The sequence below is a fragment of the Neltuma alba genome, unplaced genomic scaffold, assembly GCF_004799145.2.
Source record: "Neltuma alba isolate B1F8T4 unplaced genomic scaffold, ASM479914v2 tig00005289_pilon, whole genome shotgun sequence".
NCBI lineage: Eukaryota > Viridiplantae > Streptophyta > Magnoliopsida > Fabales > Fabaceae > Neltuma > Neltuma alba.
In genome coordinates, this window is record NW_021634051.1 from 1 (window position 1) to 19,625 (window position 19,625).

A 19,625-nucleotide genomic window follows, 5' to 3' on the forward strand; every position below is an offset into this window, starting at 1 on the left:
ATGCATCCCCAGCTAGGCTGCTTCAAGGAAGTAAGTTGACCGAAGCGGATCTCATGAAACCCCTTCTGGATTCCCTTCATCTTCCATGAAGCTTCATCCCCATGAAGCAAAAATCTTTGCTTGGAGAAGAACTTTGGATTTTGGAAATGGGATTTTCTTCCATGACCGTTTATATAAAGGTCTGACACAAACAGATGCTATAGCATTCAAAGGCAGCACAGAAATTGAAGGACCCTTTGTGGACTATCTTGGAAACCAATATGGAAAGCCAGCTCTGCTTTCAGGCCCTGTTGTCCCAGAGCCACCCACGTCTCGTTCGGATGAAAAATGGGCTCGATGGCTAGAACAATTCAGGAGGGATCCGTAGTTTATTGTGCATTTGGAAGCGAATGCATGTTACAGACAGCCCAATTCCAAGAATTGTTGCTTGGTCTTGAGATGACAGGGTTACCATTTTTGGTAGCACTACTTAAGCCACCAGGTGGATTCGAGTCCGTTGAAGCAGCCATGCCAGAAGGATTCAAGGAAGAGTTAAAGAGAGAGGGATTATTTACGGAGGATGGGTTCAGCAACAAGTGATCTTAGCTCATTCAAGTGTAGGTTGCTTCATAACGCATTGTGGGGCAGGGTCTATAACAGAGGGATTGGTGAACAAGTGTCAGTTAGTGTTGCTTCCACAAACATTACCAGATCACATCATGAATTCGAGGATGATGAGTTCTGAATTGAAAGTTGGGGTTGAAGTAGAAAGAGGGGAAGAAGATGGTTTGTTCCCGAGAGGAAGTGTGTGTAAGGCTGTGAAGATTGTGATGGATGATGAGAGTGAGACTGGGAAAGAGATCAGAGAAAACCATGCAAAATTGAGAAGCTACTTGCTAAGCAACGATTCGGAGTCTTCTCATATGGACCGTTTTTGTGAGAAGCTACGTGATTTACTCAGGTGATTTATTTATTGGTTCCACCTAAAACGGAGGCTCTTGAGTTTATGTGGTTCATGCTTTTGAGTTTTACTCTTTCGGGTGATTTATTGTTGTGCGTGGTGAATATCTTTCACTTTGGCTTTCTTATTGTTCATGTGCTTTTGAGATGATTCTAAGCTAAAATGGTATCTAAGTTATCAATTTCTTATTCTGACTTCGTTAAGGTTAATGAGAAATTCAGAAGGGATAATTCTTAAAACAAAATTTCAAATTACTAAATTTCAAATTAGATTTGACAACAATATTTTAATAAGTTCTGATAATACTGGACTTGTAAATAAAAATACACTTTCATAAAAAAAAATTATTTGAGATTTGATAATTTCAACCTTCCTTTTTACGAGATTCTCCTAATTCAAAATTATCTTATTTGCCTATGTAAGTAAGAAAGAGAAAAAGAGAAACAAAAGTGAAAAAATAGTTGAGTACACATAATCGATACCTATTAGCAAAATTGGATAAGAGTATGGATTATTAAAGAGTATTAGGGGGTGTTTGGAAGCACCCAGAAACACTTTTTCACAAAACGAGACAAACTCTTGTGTATATTTATCTCATATACCCTAAAAACACTTTTAAAAGTTAAAACTATGGTTTGGTTTCTATTCAAACACCCCAATTAAATAGTGTAGCTGTGAGCGTGAAAATTTTCTGTGTTGGAATTAGTATTTGTCGGGGTCGGCCAATAAAATTTTGATCTTGAACGAATATGATTATAAGAGGTTCTATGTACCAAAGGAATTATGATTGATACTTGAATACTTGGCCATTGCTCGTCTTTAATGTTTAATTTGCATGAATGATTAGTAATTAAACAAGGTCAATATATAATAATATTAGCATCAAGAATTACAATATCATTTTTTTAAAAAAAATTATATACCATAAACATGAAAATATTCTAAATGTACAATGTGTACGCATATATACATACTTATATACGTATACTCACACTATTTATTCAAATGAAGAGGTTATTAATCATAAAATAATAAAAAGTAAAAGTAATATACCTGGCTAGTCTTCATCTGGTCATAATTATGACAAGTGTATATCAAAGCAACAATCAGCTTTTTTTTTCTTTTTTTTTGCCAAGGCGACAATTACATGCTAATGTGTGCGCGCGCGCGCGTAAAGCATTAGATATATGGATGATACAAAAAATAAAATATCTTTGACAAAGAAATAATATATTTGAGGTGGCATGTTAATTAATAAATGATGGACGGTGGTGGAGGTCTTTCCGACGAGATTAAACTAAACTAAACTCACGAACTATATGTACTGAATTAATTTCAATAAATAAATCTTAAATCAAGCCAAAATTATATATTCATCCCCTATAGTTCTTTCTTCGGGGTTAATTCTTCCCTTAAAGGGGATAAGTTCGAAGATATCAAATAATTTAAACAAGTAATTATTTCATGGTTTAATTTCCTACTTTACTTCTAGGTTGAAATAATCATATTACAAACTACAAAAAGTGTGATGCACTAACACCACGCCTTAATGTTCTTCCTTTATGAAAGATTTGACCGTGGCAGTGATTAATAGTAAATTAATTTGTTATAGATATTTATGGAATTTGTGTATAAAATTAGAGGAAGCTCCTTATCAGATCAATCATTGATCAGTAATAACGAGAATCATAACAACAAAAACGAGATTTCTTTCCAATTTAACGAAGATAATACGATGCATTAACTATAGATGTCTCTAATTGAATATATAAACACCCTTCTCTTCTTTTTGATTAATTGAGTCTCGATCTCACAGATTCAGAAAGCTCTTGAGTCCAAAAAAAGATTCAGAAAGCTCTTTAATTTTTTATATTTTATTATTGTGTTCTTTTTTGCGTTGTGTTGTCGGATTTTCCATGGCTACAAATGGTGGGGATCTTTCTCCCTCTGAAGGTTCAAGCATCTCAGGAGGGTCCAAAGGAAAAGCTATCAGAGAAGTGATCGAACACCAGAAGATGAAGATGGTTCAAGTAATAAGTGAATTTATATATAGAACCTTGATTTTTCTGTCTGTTTCTTTGTTTTGGTCCTACTATTTTTAAGATTACGGCAGAGAAACTTAAGTTTTGATTGTGGGATTGTTTGGAAAATCATAAAAATGTTTTAAAAAAATACTTTTTCATAAATCGAAACAAACTTCTCCATATATTAATTTTGTATACTGTAAAATCACTTTTAAAATGATAACTTAGTTTCCATCTAAACACTCACGTATGCTCTGTGACCAAAGGGATTGAATGTTGCTTTAACAGTTTAATGTTTAACAGTTCAAAGATGTAATGAATAAAATCCTAACGTTATTTCGAAATCAGGGTAAATCATTTTTAATCATATATTCAGGAAAAAAAAACATAAATTAAAGAGGTGCCTCATAAGCGTCTCCTTTTTGAAACCTTGAAATTATGGGATAATAGCAATAGAAATGTTTTCTTACAGGGAACTAGTTCCCCTGAAGATATAATTTTTTCTGTCCAAACCATTGTGCGCCACCCCATCTACGCTCTGGACCTCCTTAGTACTGTGAATCCCGAAGCTTAGATGATAGTGCTCTTGTAGACTTTGTACAGTTTCTTTTTTTAATTTATATATTTTCCCTTTTCACTTGGGGAAAAAGAAAAAAAGAGTTACCTGATAAGTATTGTATTATTTTCTCTGCTTACACCCTATCCTTTATTATTTGTCTCTTTCTTAACATGCTATATATATGCAGTCACTTTTTTATGTCGAGGTTTCAAACTGTGCTATTTCTCTCTGATTACATAAAACTAATATATGTCTGCACAGAATTTAGGTATAAATATAGAAAGTCCAAACTTTCTCCAATGTTCTTTTAGCCAGGTTAATACAATTAATTATTAATTTTCTCTCACATTAAAAAAATATTAATTTTCTCTTCAGGAAAAGGCAATAATTGTTTTATGTTTGATATAAAATAATGAATAAAATCCATTGGTTATTGCAAAATCAAAGCTTTACGAACTTACATTTATCACACTTACAAGCCCACTACTTGATAATTAACTGATTTTTTCTATGTTGCTTGACTTATATTTCGTGAAGATCACTCATGAAGACTCTCTTCATAAGCCGAAGATCAAACTGGATACGTTCAAATTTGGATTGAACATCGCAGGTTGTTCTTCATCTAAAATAGACATCAACAACGACAAAGGAAAAGATCATGAACGTCATTGTCATCACGATGAACCTGATCATTATGATAAAAGAACACAGAAGACTTTCTGCTGCAACTTCTGCAAAAGAGAGTTTTCTTCCTCACAAGCCTTAGGAGGCCATCAAAATGCCCACAAACAAGAGCGTGCAATCGCTAAACAACGACAAGTAGGGATTATCTCTGACCATCATTTCAGTGTTCTAGGGCGTCACTATTCTCCACACTTTCCTCATTATAGTAATTACCCCTATTATGCTAATTACCCTCAGATTAATTATGGGTCTTTCAGTTGTAATAATAGACCACTTGGGGTTAAATTGGAGTCCATGATTCATAAGTCGCCTCAGAAGTCTAGTTTTATATTTAGGCGTGATCATCAAACCCCAGGCAGGCTTAGGGCAAGTTCAGGAACTTTGAGGATTGAAGAAATTGGTAATATCAGTCCTCTGACTCGGCAATTCGAGCATATTTCTTCTGCTCCAGCTGCTACCGATAGTGCAATTGGTGATCAACATATCAAGGTTTTGCCACAGAAAGCTTTGAAAGAGGAGGACGATAATCTTGATACTTCAGGCCTTGACTTGTCACTTAAGCTTTAAGTCAGTTTTAAATTTGTGACAGTTAGCTATTGTTGGTTTACTTTTTGTTTCAAAAACTATAGCAACAGTAATTGAGTTTAATATGTTTGCTTTGCTAAGTGTTCAGTTATTGAGCCTCTTGTCTCATATTTTCAATTTTTAATTTATTGCAAACTTGAAATAAAGATTGAGATTTTTATTTGTTGATCTTGATGCCAACCCAATCGACACAACTTGAAATGAGGTGTGTAGAGAATTTTCAATATTTTATTATAAGTTTGTCATGTACCGTCAACCATACATGTTTGTTGTTAAGGAATAAACATGGGTCTGCTTACTTTTTGAGTTTATGGTTTAATAATCGAATTCGACTATGGTATCTCTCTGTTCGACAAAAATAAATATTAGTGTGCGATATTAGTTTTTTCCTTTTAATAATAAGGACATTGATAAGTGGCATAAGTGACAAATATTTAATGTCTAACAATACCTTAAAAACTGTATTTAATAGGAAGATAACCATACTTGGAAAAAAAATTAATTATGTTTGAGTTAAACGAGAGTTTTATCCTGAAAATTTTTGGTAGAGCATAATTAGTAAAATACTCATCTAAAAACTCTTGACGGTTAAAATCTCGCGTTGACCAACTTGTGCGCGGCTGTTTTTAGTTCTGCGTTGAATATTCATGTATGAGAAAAACCTCTCATCTTCCAGCACGGGGCTCACTTTTGATGCCACATGGCTCACTCTCGCTCCCCCCCTCAGTTGAAATGTGCTGTTCCTCTTCAGTCTTTAGTTTGCTCTCCTCACCATTTTCTGGTGATTACGTTCTGCTTCAAAATCTAGGCTCTGAAACAATCTCTGTCAATACTTATATAAACCAGAGATTCTCCTGTTTTCCCGTTTTCACGTTCGAATCTTCCCCCTCTGACACTTCCTCAGATTCTACCCTTAATTTTCTGATGATCAGAATTACTAGTTCATAATCCTTGTACTCCAGAGACAATTTCAATGGCTGTATCCTGCTTTGTATGCTAACACCCAGAAAATGAAACCATCAAGAGATTGCAATTTTCAGGGGAGAAGGAAACTCAGCAATGGCCGAAGGGCTTGTTCTCTGAGGCACCATGCGTGGCCACATCGACTTGGTCACCGCCATTGTCACCCCAGTCGCCAACTCCAATATGATGGAGGAAGCCACGTGTGAGCGTTTTCCGGTTGAAGAGCTCCCCCCCACCCCTTCTCACCCAGAGCCAAACGCAAGCTAACAAAGTAACAAGACATCTACTCTTGTGGGAAAAAGCTGACAAAGATAATTTACTGAAAGATTGAGAGTGTTTGATTGCTCAGTGAGTTCAGCTCTATCGAGGTCCTTCGAAGTTCAACCATTTCGCAAGTCTTGAGCAGCCCGAAAGGTTCAGAATTTCAAGAGAAGTTAACAGAAATAAGGTGTTTGGGATGCTTATGAGATGATTACAGTTTCTCAAATTCAGGAACGTGATCTTTTTAAGATCTCCAACAGACGGATCGACCTGCAACAATCCAGTACATCCTTCAAGATCTAACCTCTCAAGATTTTCTGCTCCTTTAACATTTGGCGTCTTGATCAGACTTTTAGAGCCACGTAGATCCATGTTTCTCAACTTTGGCAATCTCTGCGAAGGAGCAAAAACAATTAGCTAGTTACCGTTACCCAACAACAGACCATTCTCTGTTAGATTGGAGTTTAGTTCATTAAAAGTAGAGATATCATACAAAGAAAAAGATATATTTATAATCATTCATTTGTTAGCCTAGTCCACTATCTCTCGGTTGTTATTAACACAACATAAACAACAATATTGTACCTTTTCGCCTTCCCATAGTTGTCTTACGTTGCTGTCAGGCATGATCAGCTCGACAAGTTTATCTGGTTCAAAACCTGATGGCAAAGAGCTGAAAGGAAATTTATGCCATGAAAGAACTCGTAACTCGTTGGACAGGTTAGTGAGGTTTCCTGAAAATTTCACATTATCAGGGAATATGATTAATCTGAGGCGGTTCATTTGTGATAAAGCCTCAGCCTTCAATGGCGTCTCTTGCAGATCTTCCGGGCTCAGGACGATGGCTTCAACTTTTTCCGTTCCCTGAGCACAAGCACATCACAATGCGTTGGATTCCGTGAATTATATGGAATGCTAGTATGCTAAAGAAAGAAAGAATATGAAAACAAAACCTCAGTAAAGTAATCATCCAAAAAAGAAAAACCTACTGTCTTTACGGTTTGAATATCTTTGTATGACCACAGCCTACTCCACTTTGCTGGCTCATCAGGAAATTCTCCCCTTGCGAATTTCCATCCCAGTTCTTGCAGCATATCGTGCATCCAGAATGTTCCATTAACAATGTTCAGAAGTGATCTGTCACGGAGAACCCTAAGTCCAATTTTAGGATTGAATCCACAATGTTCTAGAATTTTTGTCACATAGTTCTCGTCTCCTCCCTTGAAGAAACAAGCAATGTCGACAAATATATCCTTGTCCTTCTTCTCAAGCCGAACAAAACTTGTTTCAAGAACTCCCATAACCTCTTGGTCAGGATTTTCTCTCAGTCTTTCTAACTGAGCAATCCACTCTGATATTTCCAACCCATACATAAAGGAACCTAACACTTTGATTACCAGTGGAAGGGCTTTAGCATATTGTAGCAGACTATGAGTCATCGCTTTAAAGTCACTCAAGGGATCATCTTGTTTGAAGGCTTTTCTACAGAGAAGTTGAAGAGCTTCATCTTCATTCAGTAGTTTAACCTCATAAACTTCATCCACTCCATGCCTGGTTAAGATGTGCAAATCTCTAGTTGTTATGATGATCCTACTTCCCGGCCCAAACCATGAGGACTTTCCAACCAGTTTCTCCAATTGATCAGCATGATCAACATTGTCAACAACAATAAGAGTTTTAAGGTGGTGAAGCCTAGTGCTTATTAAATTGGTTCCCCTGTGATCTTCCCATATCTCTATATCTTCCTGCAGTGTTTCACGGAGGAGTTGTTTTTGCAGACGTACAAGTCCAGGACCCTTGTGAACTTTACTTACATCAAGAAGAAGACAGCAAGCATCAAAACGGTGAGAGATCCTATCGTATACAACTGCAGCTAGAGTAGTCTTCCCTACTCCAGGCATCCCCCACATACCTACTTTTCGAACATCTTCTGATTCTAAATCTAAAAGGTTTTCAAATGCTTCTGCACGAGATTGCATCCCAACTAGATCATCAGCCAGACTTGAGAATCTATGACCCAATTTGCGTATTGCATCAGTAACAATTTCATCAATGACATCAGACTCTGATCTGAAAAGGAGAAAAACTCTCTAATCATCACTTAAGGAAACAAGGACAAGGGAAAATGAACAGAACACTACAGATTTATATTTTATACATAAGAAGATCAGAATAAGAACAGGAGAAGATTACTTACTTAGCCCGTACATCATAACCAGCGAGACTGGCTACTTGAGTCAACGCTATCCTCCATCTTTGAACCTTATCTATATTATCACAGAAGTCTCTTTCATGTTTATCAAAGAATTCTCTATACTTCCCACTCTGTCTTCGAACATCAGATGGATCGACATCGAAGAAAATTGGTACGATAAAGTATCCTGGTTCGCTAATTCCCTCAGATATCTTCGCCAGCTCGTCCAAGCACCATGATGAATCAGCATAGTTTTGGGAAAAGACGACGAAAGAAATTCGGGATTGCTCAATTGCTTTGAGGAGCTCAGGTTTAATGGGTTCTCCTTTCTCGAGCCTTTTGTCATCCTTGAAGGTAAATATACCTTTCCGTTGAAGAGCAGAAAAAAGATGACCAGCGAAACTATTGCGAGTATCCTCACCTCTGAAACTCAGAAAAACTTCGTATTTCCAGGTCCTCCGAGAAGATGAACTGCCTGGAAAGCTAGGATAATTCATTTCGACAATGCAAGAAGCTCACTTCCAAAACACAACAGAGATGCTCAACTTTGCTCACGACGATGGCTGCTCATTGGATGGTAAAGTCGTCGTTGATTGAAGATAGAGAAAGATCGAAAACGAAGTCACCATTGACTGAATAAACTGCGCAAGTGCGTATTTTCTTTCATATGTCTGCAGGCTTTTGCCCGCGGGTAGCTTCGAGCCCCCGGCAAAATAAACCAGGAAAAATAGCAAATAACCCCGACATACGGAATTACGATTTGAGACTCTTAATTTAGAAAATAGTAAATAAAGACCCAATTTTATATTGTAAATATAAAAGTTTGACAAACTGAAATGTCTTTCGGTCAAGTTGTGATTTGATTTATTGAAGTTATTATTCGTTAAAGTGAACTTGTCATTTAACATACCCTCAACCAAGTTGTGATTTAGTTTACTGAAGTTGTCATTTGTTAAAGTAAAATTGTCATTTTTTATAATCAACTTGTCACTTGGGCCATGGACATTTCAGATATTTTACTAAAATTTCATATTTACAATATAAAACCGGGTCTTTATTTGCCACTTTTTAAATTGAGAATCGCAAATCTTATTTCATATATAGGAAGTTTTTATTTGTTATTTTCCCAATAAACTAATGTATTTTTTAAAAAATGCAAATTTTGAATAAAATAAAATAATGGGAAAATTTCGTTCAAGGACCGCAGTACAGAATTAATTTCAAAGAGTCCTCAAAACTTTCTGAAATTTCACTGCAGGACCAAGGGGGCAAACTGATATTAATTCCACAAAGAAAATGACCATATTGCCCCTCATGTGAACAAGTATGGGAGAACCCATTTGCAAGTGAGGTTAGATAATTTACAACATGCATAGATATAGTTACAATTAAAATTAATCCATTTACATATTACCTTCTTCACCTGAAGAATGTGTCTGAGTGAACAAGTGTGGGACAGCCCATTTGCAAGTGGGACTAGACAATTTGCAACATACATATATTTATTTACAACTGGAATTAGTCCATTTACATGTCACTTCCTTCACCTGAAAAAGGTCTCCGTGAGTGAACAAGTGTGGGAGCGCCCATTTGCAAGTGGGATTAGTCAATTTGCAACATACATACATTTATTTATAATTAGAATTAGTCTATTTACATATTACCTCATTCACCTGAAAAAGGTGCTTGTGAGTAAATAAGTGTGAGAGAGCCCATTTGCAAGTGGGACTAGTCAATTTGCAACATACATACCTTTATTTACAACTGAAATTAGTCCATTTACATGTCACCCTGCAATAAGTATTATGAGGGGCAATAGCGTCATTTTCTTTGTGGAATTAATATCAGTTTGCCCCTTTGGTCCTGCAGTGAAGTTTCAGAAAGTTTTGAGGGCTCTTTGAAATTAATTGTCTTCTGCGGTCCTACAGTGAAATTTTCTCTAAAATAATTGTGTTAGGACTGGCTGTGACAATCTAGACCAAGGTTAATAAGGAAGAAAAACGGAAAATAAATTATAATTTACAAATGAGTATCTTAGCATATTAGTACTGTTGATTTATTTTGGCCATCTACCACTATTGATTTATTTTTTGGGGAGAGAAAAATTTACCACTGTTGATTGTTAAAAACTTAAAATTGACGTTTGAGCACACAATTACATAAATCATCTTAGGCATTTTTACTAATCATATTTTCAGTTACCAACATTTAAAATAAAAATAAATTGATTACTAAGTGAGGTTAGAAATTTCATACTCATATTTAGGCATTTTCAGTAGTCATATTTTACAACAATTTAATTCACTTCAATTCTAAAATAAATTAATTTCTAACCGCGATTAAGTGTTTCCAGCGATAGAAGTTAAGGAATTTCACTTTAGGGCTTTTCGATCACGCGATATTAAAATATCTTCTAATCGCATATGATGTATGAATGATGATGTACAGTGTACACAAATGCCAAAGTGGCTACAGAGATTAGAATAGTTTTAGTGGGGTCCAGTCACATATATTTGTCTACGCTGCGTCTGGAAAGTATTGAAGCTAAAACAGCCACCTCCACTCAAGAATTTGATTCTTTCCTAATTGCATTCGCTTAATTGCAGAGTCACGGCGAAGAATCATGCTTTGGATAAGAATAAAAATAAACAGAGGATTTCAACCAGAGGAAAAGGCGAAATCATGAAGGATATATTCTCAGGGACAGCTAAAAGAAATGCAGCCATAAATCCGAGTCGGAAAAGAAGCTATAAGTATCTCCCGGTATAAGGAAAGTATCAAAGTAAACTCGATGATGAAGAGGCAAGTGAAATCGTGAAATCATGAACAGAAATTCCCACAATTTCACACTCTTACCTGGTGCTCGCCGATCTGTCGCAAGAGCTCATGATACCCATAGTGGCTACGATGAGGCGCCTCACTTTTACCGATCTCGTTCTGCCCAATCTACTCCTGTAAGTATATTTCCATCCAACAACTGAGATATTTAGCGAAAGGTAAAGGGCAGATAAAATTGTTTTGAGGATGATAAGCTATTATTTGGATTATATTACCAGGATTACAGGATTTTAGGCGTGCAAGATACCCCAAGGTTGATGGGAGACAGAACACTTTCAGGACTCAATCGCACACCCAGGTAATCACAACTTCACAAACTATCAAAGCTCATTTTCAATGCTAATGCCTGAATATTTATGCCCATGATCACGTGTATAGAACAGAATAGGTCATTCTACGTGTAAAAGAGCGTTCTCTGTATGAACCAACTAATAGGGATTCAACCATTCGCTTGGATTTCCCTTTGCATTTCACTTTAGATCACCCAAACTCTTGGTATTTTTCCCTGCCAGGACAAGGATTTACTATTTAGCTGCGTGGACTTCTGGTTTTTCATGTGGGAAAATACCCTGGCTGATTTACTCTTTTTGGAACTCTCTGCAGTTTTCCAGCACAACCACATCTCAGACAACAAATGAATGGATCCAATGGAGGCATGAGAAGGGGGTTGAACCCCGTGTTCGGGGAGATTGTCCAGCAGTCGCCTCCAAGAACCGCAGAAAATCCCAATTCAGCAGTTTTGAGCAAGCTTAAGAAAGAAATATACGAGCCCCCAAAGATTTTACCGAAGAGAGTGAGTCTGTGTTATAAAGACAGTGTTGCGAATGCTTTAAAAGAGAGAGATAGGGAAAAGCAAGAACGTCGCAAGAGGTGTGCTATTTGCTTGGAAGATTTTGAACCTCGTGAGGAAGTGATGCTCACACCATGCAAACATGTGTTTCATGAGGATTGTATTGTTCCATGGCTAAGAAGCAAAGGCCAGTGCCCTGTTTGTAGATTTGTGATTTGTGAGGAGATGAATGAGCACGCTTCATCCTTCAACGACGATATTGCCATGCTGGGACCCAATGACCACCTAATTGCAGCCGAGCTTCTGTCAATTTTTGGAGCCATGGAACAAGCTCTCGAAATGGGCGGTTGAGCTCAGTAAAATGAGAGTTATAACACAAACTAGATAATATTTGAGACTCAGTCGTAAGTAATTACTGTCAGATTTGTACAAGTTCTTTGCCTTTTTTGTAGCCTAGTCTTTGCGAGGGCGATAGTTTCCAAACTAAAAGCTATCGGATAAAGTAACTCACCACAGTGAACTTGATCCTTGGTTGGAGTAACAGCTCCTTTTTGTCTCCAGTCCACGGAAGTGGGAATATCAGTGACGTTTTCGTACTTAAAGTGATGATATTGTTGACGATGTTGTATTCAGCTCGTGGGATTTCTTGTTGATTCCATTGCGAGAAGCCTTAACTTCTTTATTTGTTTGGTCAGCCAAGTGATTGATGCCGAGCTAGTATGTTTTATTCTCAGCAGCATTAAATGATTCAGTGAACTCCACATTGTCCTTAAATATCTTGAAACGATTCTCCTTTTCTGCAGCATTGTCATACATTTTTTGCTGTGCTTTTTCGACCACTACTCTTTAACTTTTTCTGATAATTCAGCTTCTTGTAGTTTGCGGCATTACACGATGAGAAGTCCAAAAAAGTGAGAATGAACAAGAGATAGAACTTGTTTTCTGCCTATGGATGCCATTACTAAAAATTTATCAATAATGATAATTGGTTTATGAAGATTGGGATGCTTCAATGGCAAATAACCCGATTGGTTTATATAACTTTTCTGCCTCTTCACTCCTTCATCAGCAGACTATTTTTATTCTCAATAAGCAGATGGGGTCGCCATCGTAATGGACACTCAGATTCAGAAATTTGTGCTTATTGTGGGTTTGAGAACATGTCAATTATTCTCTTCATTTTTCTCATATAAGAGCTACTTAATTAATTTGTGTAGGTTTAAAAAATTAAATAAATTGATTAATTATAACAATTGTAATATAAAATGATTAATTATAACAAATGTAATATAATTTGTTTAAAATTTATAAAATATTAATACTTTATTTGTATAAAAATTTACCAGGTTATCAATCTATAATATTAAATCAAAATCAATTACAAGCCGGCTCATTTTCACCTCCATAATGGCTCTTCACTCAAAATACTGTTCTATGAACAGTACTAGCTTAGGAATAGTAGCGGCTCAGTTTTGGGCTGCGCCTATTTTTAATTTTGTGTATAGTATTTTTTTTTTTCCAAGTGCTTTTTTTAAAGTGTCCAGATGGGAGTTTTAAAATTTGAAGTTCCCTCCATTTCAACTCTTTCTCACTCTTTGGGTTCAAAATCTGCAGGATTTCTTTATGATGCTTTTTTGACTTCCTCCCCACGTTATATCCAAAGTTTTAAAGTATAATAAGCAAATAAAAATTAATATTAGAAATGTATATGATGATATAAATATAAGAAGTAAATATAAAATTACTGCATATATATTTACGGTTGGCATTAATATTAACAGTTTTAAATTAAAAATTAATAGATGCAGAAATTACTTGAATTTTAATACGGTTAAAAATCAATATTTAAATATTTTAATGTTTATAATAATTTCTATCTTTGAAAAAATAACAATATTATAATATAAATATTTTTTGACGTAGTAATATAAATAGTTTTGCTTACCTTTATAATATAGTAAAATTTTCAGATTTTTTTAAATTTGTAAATTTTTGGCTTTTGGAAAAATGAAAAAAAATTAATTATAACATATCCCAAAATTGACTGCCACACGCTTTCTCCCTGCAACACGCTTTCTGTAGTCTTGATAAGTCGTATACTTTTCTCCGTTGCCCTCATTTTTTGCTTCGAGTTTCATCTTTTCGTCATTTTAGCTTTAGTTGTGCTCTTAGCAAGTTCTGACAGGTTGTCACCAGATGTGGACTCCTTCGCTTCCTCTGCCTGGTAAATCGTCTTCTTTCTATTCTTTATTTTTTACTCTCTCCTTTGCGTGTTTCCCATTGTCTTTTCCCATTCCTCTTTTTTCCCCCCTCTTCTCCTCAATTTCCCAGGTGAATCGTTCTTGCAAAACCGTTGTGGGAGCTTGAGTTTGCGGTCTCCGATGCCGACAACTGTTGGGTGAGGGTGGTGATAGATATTGGTAGGACGCTCTCATATAACGGCAAGGAGTGCTTCTGGAGCAGAACCTGCAGGTAGATCCTAGCTTTCTTCATCCTTTCACCTTTCTACATATCCTCTTCAAGTATTCCTCACAGTTTTATTTTGTCTTTTTATTTTAATGTATTTTATTGTTCTGTAATGGGTTTTCCTTGCTAAACGAAGGGTTTTTAAAATTCTTCACAAAACAGGCTGAACGTTTTTATATTTCATTGTCAAGTGTTCATCATCCATTCTCAAAGCTTACGCTTCTATTACATATTATGTACTATAAAGTCAATTCAAATCCTCCATTGTTTATTTTTAAATACTGGGTTTTAATTCTTTTTCTCGTCTAAGTTACAGTGGGGTAGCTGGATAGGTTTAGTGAAATATGCTTATGCAGGACTTATTCCTAAAACTACTGGGCTAATTCTCATTTTGTAGTCTCATTAGTGGCCCCCGGGAAGGCACACAGATGTTTTCATGAACAACGTCTTTGGTTCAAAGGTAATTATGGCTCAATAGTGCATTCACCCTAATATTGTGCCTTCCAGTATGATTAGTTTTCTGCATTTTTCTGGTACAATTATTTTTTTTCCAATGTCTTGCTTCATTTTTTTATGAGACTATCTAAGTTCATCTATCATATAGGAAGAATAGGATAAGGTGTGTTTTGCTTGGATATTGTGTTGTGAAGCTATAGGTTGAACATCAGCCTTACATTTACTTGCAAAAACTGGTATGGTGATTCAGTTTGCTTTGGTGAAGAGAGATCAAGGTTAACTTTTTTTCTGCTCTCATATCAGCTTTTTCATATTTGTTGTTTTCCTTCTTGATATTCATCTAGTGTTGTTTAATATCATAGAAGGTTGATTTGGTATTGTATGATGGATGCTATTTTGTTTGGTGGAGGCTTGATATTAATTGTCACGAAGAGTATATACAATTTAATTTGTTAATATCTGCAGTTTTAACAATGCCTTTGTGGGCTTCATACTTTCAATTTAAGAATAGTGGTGTATTTTTTTTCTCACATGAGACGTCACCCTTATCATAGTGTTTGTTTTTTATTTCCCTCCAAATTGGATTAGTATTAATTTGCTTCCCATCCTTGCTATAGTGCATGGTTCTTGAATTAGACTATTTGGTGTTTTGTTGGAATTTGTTGAGGTGTTCTAAATATCAAAATCAAACTCACCTCTTGCAACATGTAGGGATTTTGGTATGGAATATGGATTTTGAATCCAATAGTGTACATTATCTAAGTATGAGAATTGCTACTCAATGGAGTATGTGGTTTATCCATTTAATAAACTCTTTTAATGAGCTGTAAGGTTTAAGGTGGTATGTCAAAGACCCAAGAGTTACCAAGGTCAGAGCTCATTTGTGGCATTTTGTTGCTCTTTTTGTGAGCATTATTGTTCTCTTGTATTCTGGACATATTTGTGTTGTTTTGGCCTAATGTAAGTTTGCAGTTAATGTCTCCTTTGTGAAATGTTAGACTAGAACTGGCAGGATCAGTGCTACTTGAGGAAATCGATTTGTTGGGGGTGGAGATGGAAGAATTTCCAAGTTTTTAGTAAACATGATGATACAATATTCTTAATGCATGGACCGATACAGCAATTTTTTTTTTTGGGAAAAATATAATTTCTCATTATGTCTTTTCTCATGGTTCTCAGTATTATAATGAATATCTATCTAAGCCCTTGGGACAGATTATTTATGTTAAAAATAATAAGTGCATTTATGTTAAAGAAGCCTGCTCTATACTTTTCAAAAGGAATGAGTTTTGGATGTTCTTGCAATGTTGGTACTGCAGGGGCATATTTGATGTTGTTTCCCAGAGTCTTTATATTTGCAAACATGACTACATAGACAGACACACTTCTACTGGAATTTCCTAAGTTGCCTCTTTGAATAATGTTCATGTCCAAGATCAGGCCAAGGCACTGTTTCCTTTATATTGGAGTCAAGTTTAGGTGACTGAAGCATTGAGTCTATTGATCTTCTTCAAATAGGTATCAGGAAGAGAGAAGAAAAAGGAGATCCAATAGTATGAAGCATGAAAGTAGTTAAAATAGTAAGGTCGTTGGGTCTCCTTGATTGTACATAGGCTCATAAAGTATATTCATATTCATATCAAGGAACCATTGGCAGCAATAACCATGGTATTGTCTTGAAAGAATCCCTTCAAGAGCTTTGCAAAAGAAAATCACGTCACATGAAAGACATGAATATTGTTCAAGTGAGTTTGGAGGCATTTGGTAGGTTGAATTGTGTACAGGGTCTTTGACCATTGGGCTATATTTTGTTGCCTTCATGACATCCGTTTGGGGAACCGCAATAATGATTGGGAGAAAAAAGGAAAAACAAGTTTTTATAGGTTCTTCCATAAGAAAATGTTGTCTCTGGCTTTGTACATAGCATACCATCCTATGTGCAAGACTAATTTGCTTTTCATGAAAATGTAAAAAAACATACAAGCAAATAAATGTTAAACTTTTGCATAAAAATGCAATTTAAAATGCCATTCCAAATTTGTGTAAATAGGTATGACTTTTATTGAGTAATGAAAAATGATTAAAAATTATGAATTTACCAAATATAATAATTTTAAATTATTATCATAGGAAAAAGTTATATTTAATAAATAAAATATATTTAAATTAGAAATCATAATAATGTGGAAAATTTTAAACTAAATAGTATTATATAATCAATTGGCTTGCGACAAAGTTGTAGTTGTTACAGTATATACTACTTATAACTAGGGGAGGTAATTTCAATATCATTATTTATATATAGAAATGTGTTATAATGTGTTGATATTTTTGTGATAAATTAATATTGTTGATTATATTGATTAAAGTGAACTCTTCCCGTGCATCGCACGGGGGTTTATATGCTAGTTTTCACCAATAAGACCTCTCGCGAGTGTCTCCCGCCCCCCCCCCCCCTCCAAAAAACATATTTCATTTTCTTCTCCAAAAATTTTCAAATGGGGCTAAGGCCCAACATAAAGCGCTAGCTCCAAGTGGGGAAGCTACAAACTAGACTGGAGCACGGACCCGTTGTTTTGGACTTTTGGTTTTCTTTCCCATCAACTTTTCAGCCACTAATTTTATTCCGTTCCGCCGTCTTTATTCCACGTGCCCTTACCATCCTTCATTTCTTTTTCGGTTTGGGAGGACCGCCTTATCTGCCGCCTTTATTCCATGAAATTCACCAGCGTCCAAACGTGACTGTTTTTATTAGGCTACCCTCTTATCCCTTTTATGTTATGAAAGAACATGTCACTGTCTTCTCATTGCAATTTGGAAAAACGCAAACACGAAGCCTTCTTACGTGTGTGGCTGTGTAAAAAAGACACGAAAAGTTTATAGGTGGACAGAAATACCATCCACGTTTAATTTTTTGTGAAAGGAAACCCACGGGTGAATGTTCGTTACTTACAGTACATTAACTGCCCAAGTCTCAATCCAGGAGAATAATGTTAAAGTATAACAGTCTTATCTCAATATATTGAATCAATTTTTAATTAGTTTACTGAGCAAATAATACTAAACAATTAAGCGGTGTCTTTTTGAGGGGCCAGTTAAAAAATCTAGGAGAATAATAAAGAATATTAGGATTTGGGATTTCACTTAACCCCTTTTTCAATTGACATACTGACATTATGCAATAACATGGGAACCAGTTTTTTTTTTACCTTGATATGGCAAACAGATTGACATACTACCATGTAAATTGTTTAATTAATCCGGCTGTAAAGCCAAAGTAAACTCGCATAAGCATTTCCGCTGCATGAAAAGTTAAGGCTTTGTTTGGTTCAGTGGAGGGGAGGGGAGGTTAAAAGAAGGGGGAAGAGAGAAAGGAAGGTCATGGGTTTTATTTGGTTGGATCATAAGAGGAGGAAAAGGGAGGAAAGATTTCTTATTTGGATCATAAGAGGAGGGAAGGGGAGATAATTATAAATTAACAAATACTACCTCCGGTCCTTATTATAAGACTCCGTTTGACTTTTTGTTTGGTCCTAATTATAAGACCCCAATCCATTTTGTCTCTCATATTTATGCATTTTTTTCAAAATAATCCTTCTAATAATGATAGTTCTAGCCAATACACTTAATTAGCAAGGATATTTTAGGAATGACAACACTTATTTATTACAAATAACTAACTTAACTTACTTCCTTAATCTCTTCAAATAAATCAACTGGGTCTTATAATTAGGACCGGAGGTAATATATCTTTATCTTTATATTTAGACTACTTTAGTTTTTTATTACAATATTCATATCAAAATTATTATTTCTTAATTTATTAATTTCAAAAAACTAATTACCTCAATTACATGTGATAAAAAATATGATAAAAAGTTTAACATTCTATCTTATTAATTTTATAATTATAATACACATGCATGTGTATTAATATATATGATATGTATATATTATATAATTATAATACACTATCCTCTATTAATGTATATTTATCATATTATATTACGAAAAAAATTACTGCCATGATAGAAATATTACATTATCAAATATCATTAGTGACTAAAAAGAGAGAAGTGAGAAAAGAGCTTCTAATAAGAAGAGCAAATTTGGAATATAGAAAAGTTAGCATGAGTAGTTTAGTCAATATTAGACATAATATTTCTTTTCCCTCCAAAACACTCCAAATTTGGAGAAGAGCAAAAAAAAAAGGAGGGGAGTACTAAAAAACAAATTTCTCTCCCATCCTCTCCTCTATTTTTCCCAACCAAACATACTAATTTTATCCCCTCCCCTCCCTCCAACAACTATCAACCAAACAGAGCCTCAGGAGACCGATAATAGTTTTTTTTTTGGAAAAATTGTAAAAAAAGACTTTGAAATTGTAAAAATACAGATAGGGACCCTTGACAACTTTATTTTGGGTTATGATAACCCAAAATAAAGTTGTCAAGGGTCCCTATCTGTATTTTTACAATTTCAAGGTCTTTTTTTTACAATTTCACCTTTTTTCTTCCAGGCAAAAAAGGCAACACACACACATATATATATTACTCCTCCGATCCTTATTATAAGACCCCATTTGATTTTTTATTTGGTCCTAATTATAAGACCCCAATTCATTTTGTCTCTTATATTTATGTATTTTTTTCCAAGATAATCCTTCTAATAATGATAGTTTTAACCAATATACTTAATTAGCAAGGATATTTTACGAATGACAACACTTATTTATTATAAATAACTAACTTAACTTACTTCCTTAATCTCTTCAAATAAATCCATTGGGTCTTATAATTAGTACAGGAGGAGTATTAATTTTACTATGAGCGACTCAAATAGACTTTGGAGACGTTCACGCATTT

General features: G+C 35.1%; 4 protein-coding genes across 4 annotated transcripts; 3 read left to right on the forward strand and 1 right to left on the reverse strand.

The window, feature by feature from the left end:
- Positions 1-5: 5 nt before the first annotated feature.
- On the forward strand, positions 6-1,129 carry LOC114747381 (UDP-glycosyltransferase 79B30-like; the record flags this gene model as incomplete). The annotated part of the gene is given in 4 exon segments (XM_028935703.1): positions 6-57; positions 60-353; positions 356-535; positions 538-1,129. Coding segments are annotated over 4 exon segments (933 nt in total), but the record flags the coding sequence as incomplete, so codon positions are not given.
- Positions 1,130-2,850: 1,721 nt separating this feature from the next.
- Positions 2,851-4,774, forward strand: LOC114747384 (zinc finger protein 1-like). The gene is made up of 2 exons (XM_028935706.1): positions 2,851-2,970; positions 4,061-4,774. The coding sequence occupies exons 1-2, from the start codon at positions 2,857-2,859 to the stop codon at positions 4,772-4,774; spliced, it is 828 nt and encodes a 275-aa protein (XP_028791539.1). The 5' UTR covers positions 2,851-2,856.
- Positions 4,775-6,044: 1,270 nt separating this feature from the next.
- LOC114747382 (TMV resistance protein N-like) lies at positions 6,045-8,846 on the reverse strand. Its single transcript, XM_028935704.1, has 4 exons — positions 8,214-8,846; positions 7,006-8,086; positions 6,602-6,880; positions 6,045-6,409 (listed from the first exon to the last, which is right to left on the reverse strand). Exons 1-4 carry the CDS (start codon positions 8,705-8,707, stop codon positions 6,116-6,118), a joined length of 2,148 nt encoding a protein of 715 aa, XP_028791537.1. The 5' UTR covers positions 8,708-8,846; the 3' UTR covers positions 6,045-6,115.
- A 2,014-nt stretch (positions 8,847-10,860) lies between these two features.
- On the forward strand, positions 10,861-12,612 carry LOC114747383 (E3 ubiquitin-protein ligase Arkadia-like). Its single transcript, XM_028935705.1, has 3 exons — positions 10,861-11,164; positions 11,267-11,346; positions 11,652-12,612. The coding sequence occupies exons 1-3, from the start codon at positions 11,033-11,035 to the stop codon at positions 12,187-12,189; spliced, it is 750 nt and encodes a 249-aa protein (XP_028791538.1). The 5' UTR covers positions 10,861-11,032; the 3' UTR covers positions 12,190-12,612.
- The last annotated feature ends 7,013 nt before the right edge of the window (positions 12,613-19,625 follow it).

What these genes read in the sequence shown, in the direction of transcription:
- LOC114747382 (XM_028935704.1), bottom strand. Translation starts at nt 8,707, where the DNA reads ATGAATTATCCTAGCTTTCCAGGCAGTTCATCTTCTCGGAGGACCTGG. An exon ending in GGTTATGATGTACGGGCTAA is followed by an intron (nt 8,087 to 8,213) that starts GTAAGTAATCTT and finishes TCTCCTTTTCAG; the next exon opens with ATCAGAGTCTGATGTCATTG. An exon ending in ATATTCAAACCGTAAAGACA is followed by an intron (nt 6,881 to 7,005) that starts GTAGGTTTTTCT and finishes GCTTGTGCTCAG; the next exon opens with GGAACGGAAAAAGTTGAAGC.
- LOC114747384 (XM_028935706.1), top strand. Translation starts at nt 2,857, where the DNA reads ATGGCTACAAATGGTGGGGATCTTTCTCCCTCTGAAGGTTCAAGCATC. An exon ending in AGAAGATGAAGATGGTTCAA is followed by an intron (nt 2,971 to 4,060) that starts GTAATAAGTGAA and finishes TATTTCGTGAAG; the next exon opens with ATCACTCATGAAGACTCTCT.
- LOC114747383 (XM_028935705.1), top strand. Translation starts at nt 11,033, where the DNA reads ATGAACAGAAATTCCCACAATTTCACACTCTTACCTGGTGCTCGCCGA. An exon ending in GTTCTGCCCAATCTACTCCT is followed by an intron (nt 11,165 to 11,266) that starts GTAAGTATATTT and finishes TTATATTACCAG; the next exon opens with GATTACAGGATTTTAGGCGT. An exon ending in GGACTCAATCGCACACCCAG is followed by an intron (nt 11,347 to 11,651) that starts GTAATCACAACT and finishes AACTCTCTGCAG; the next exon opens with TTTTCCAGCACAACCACATC.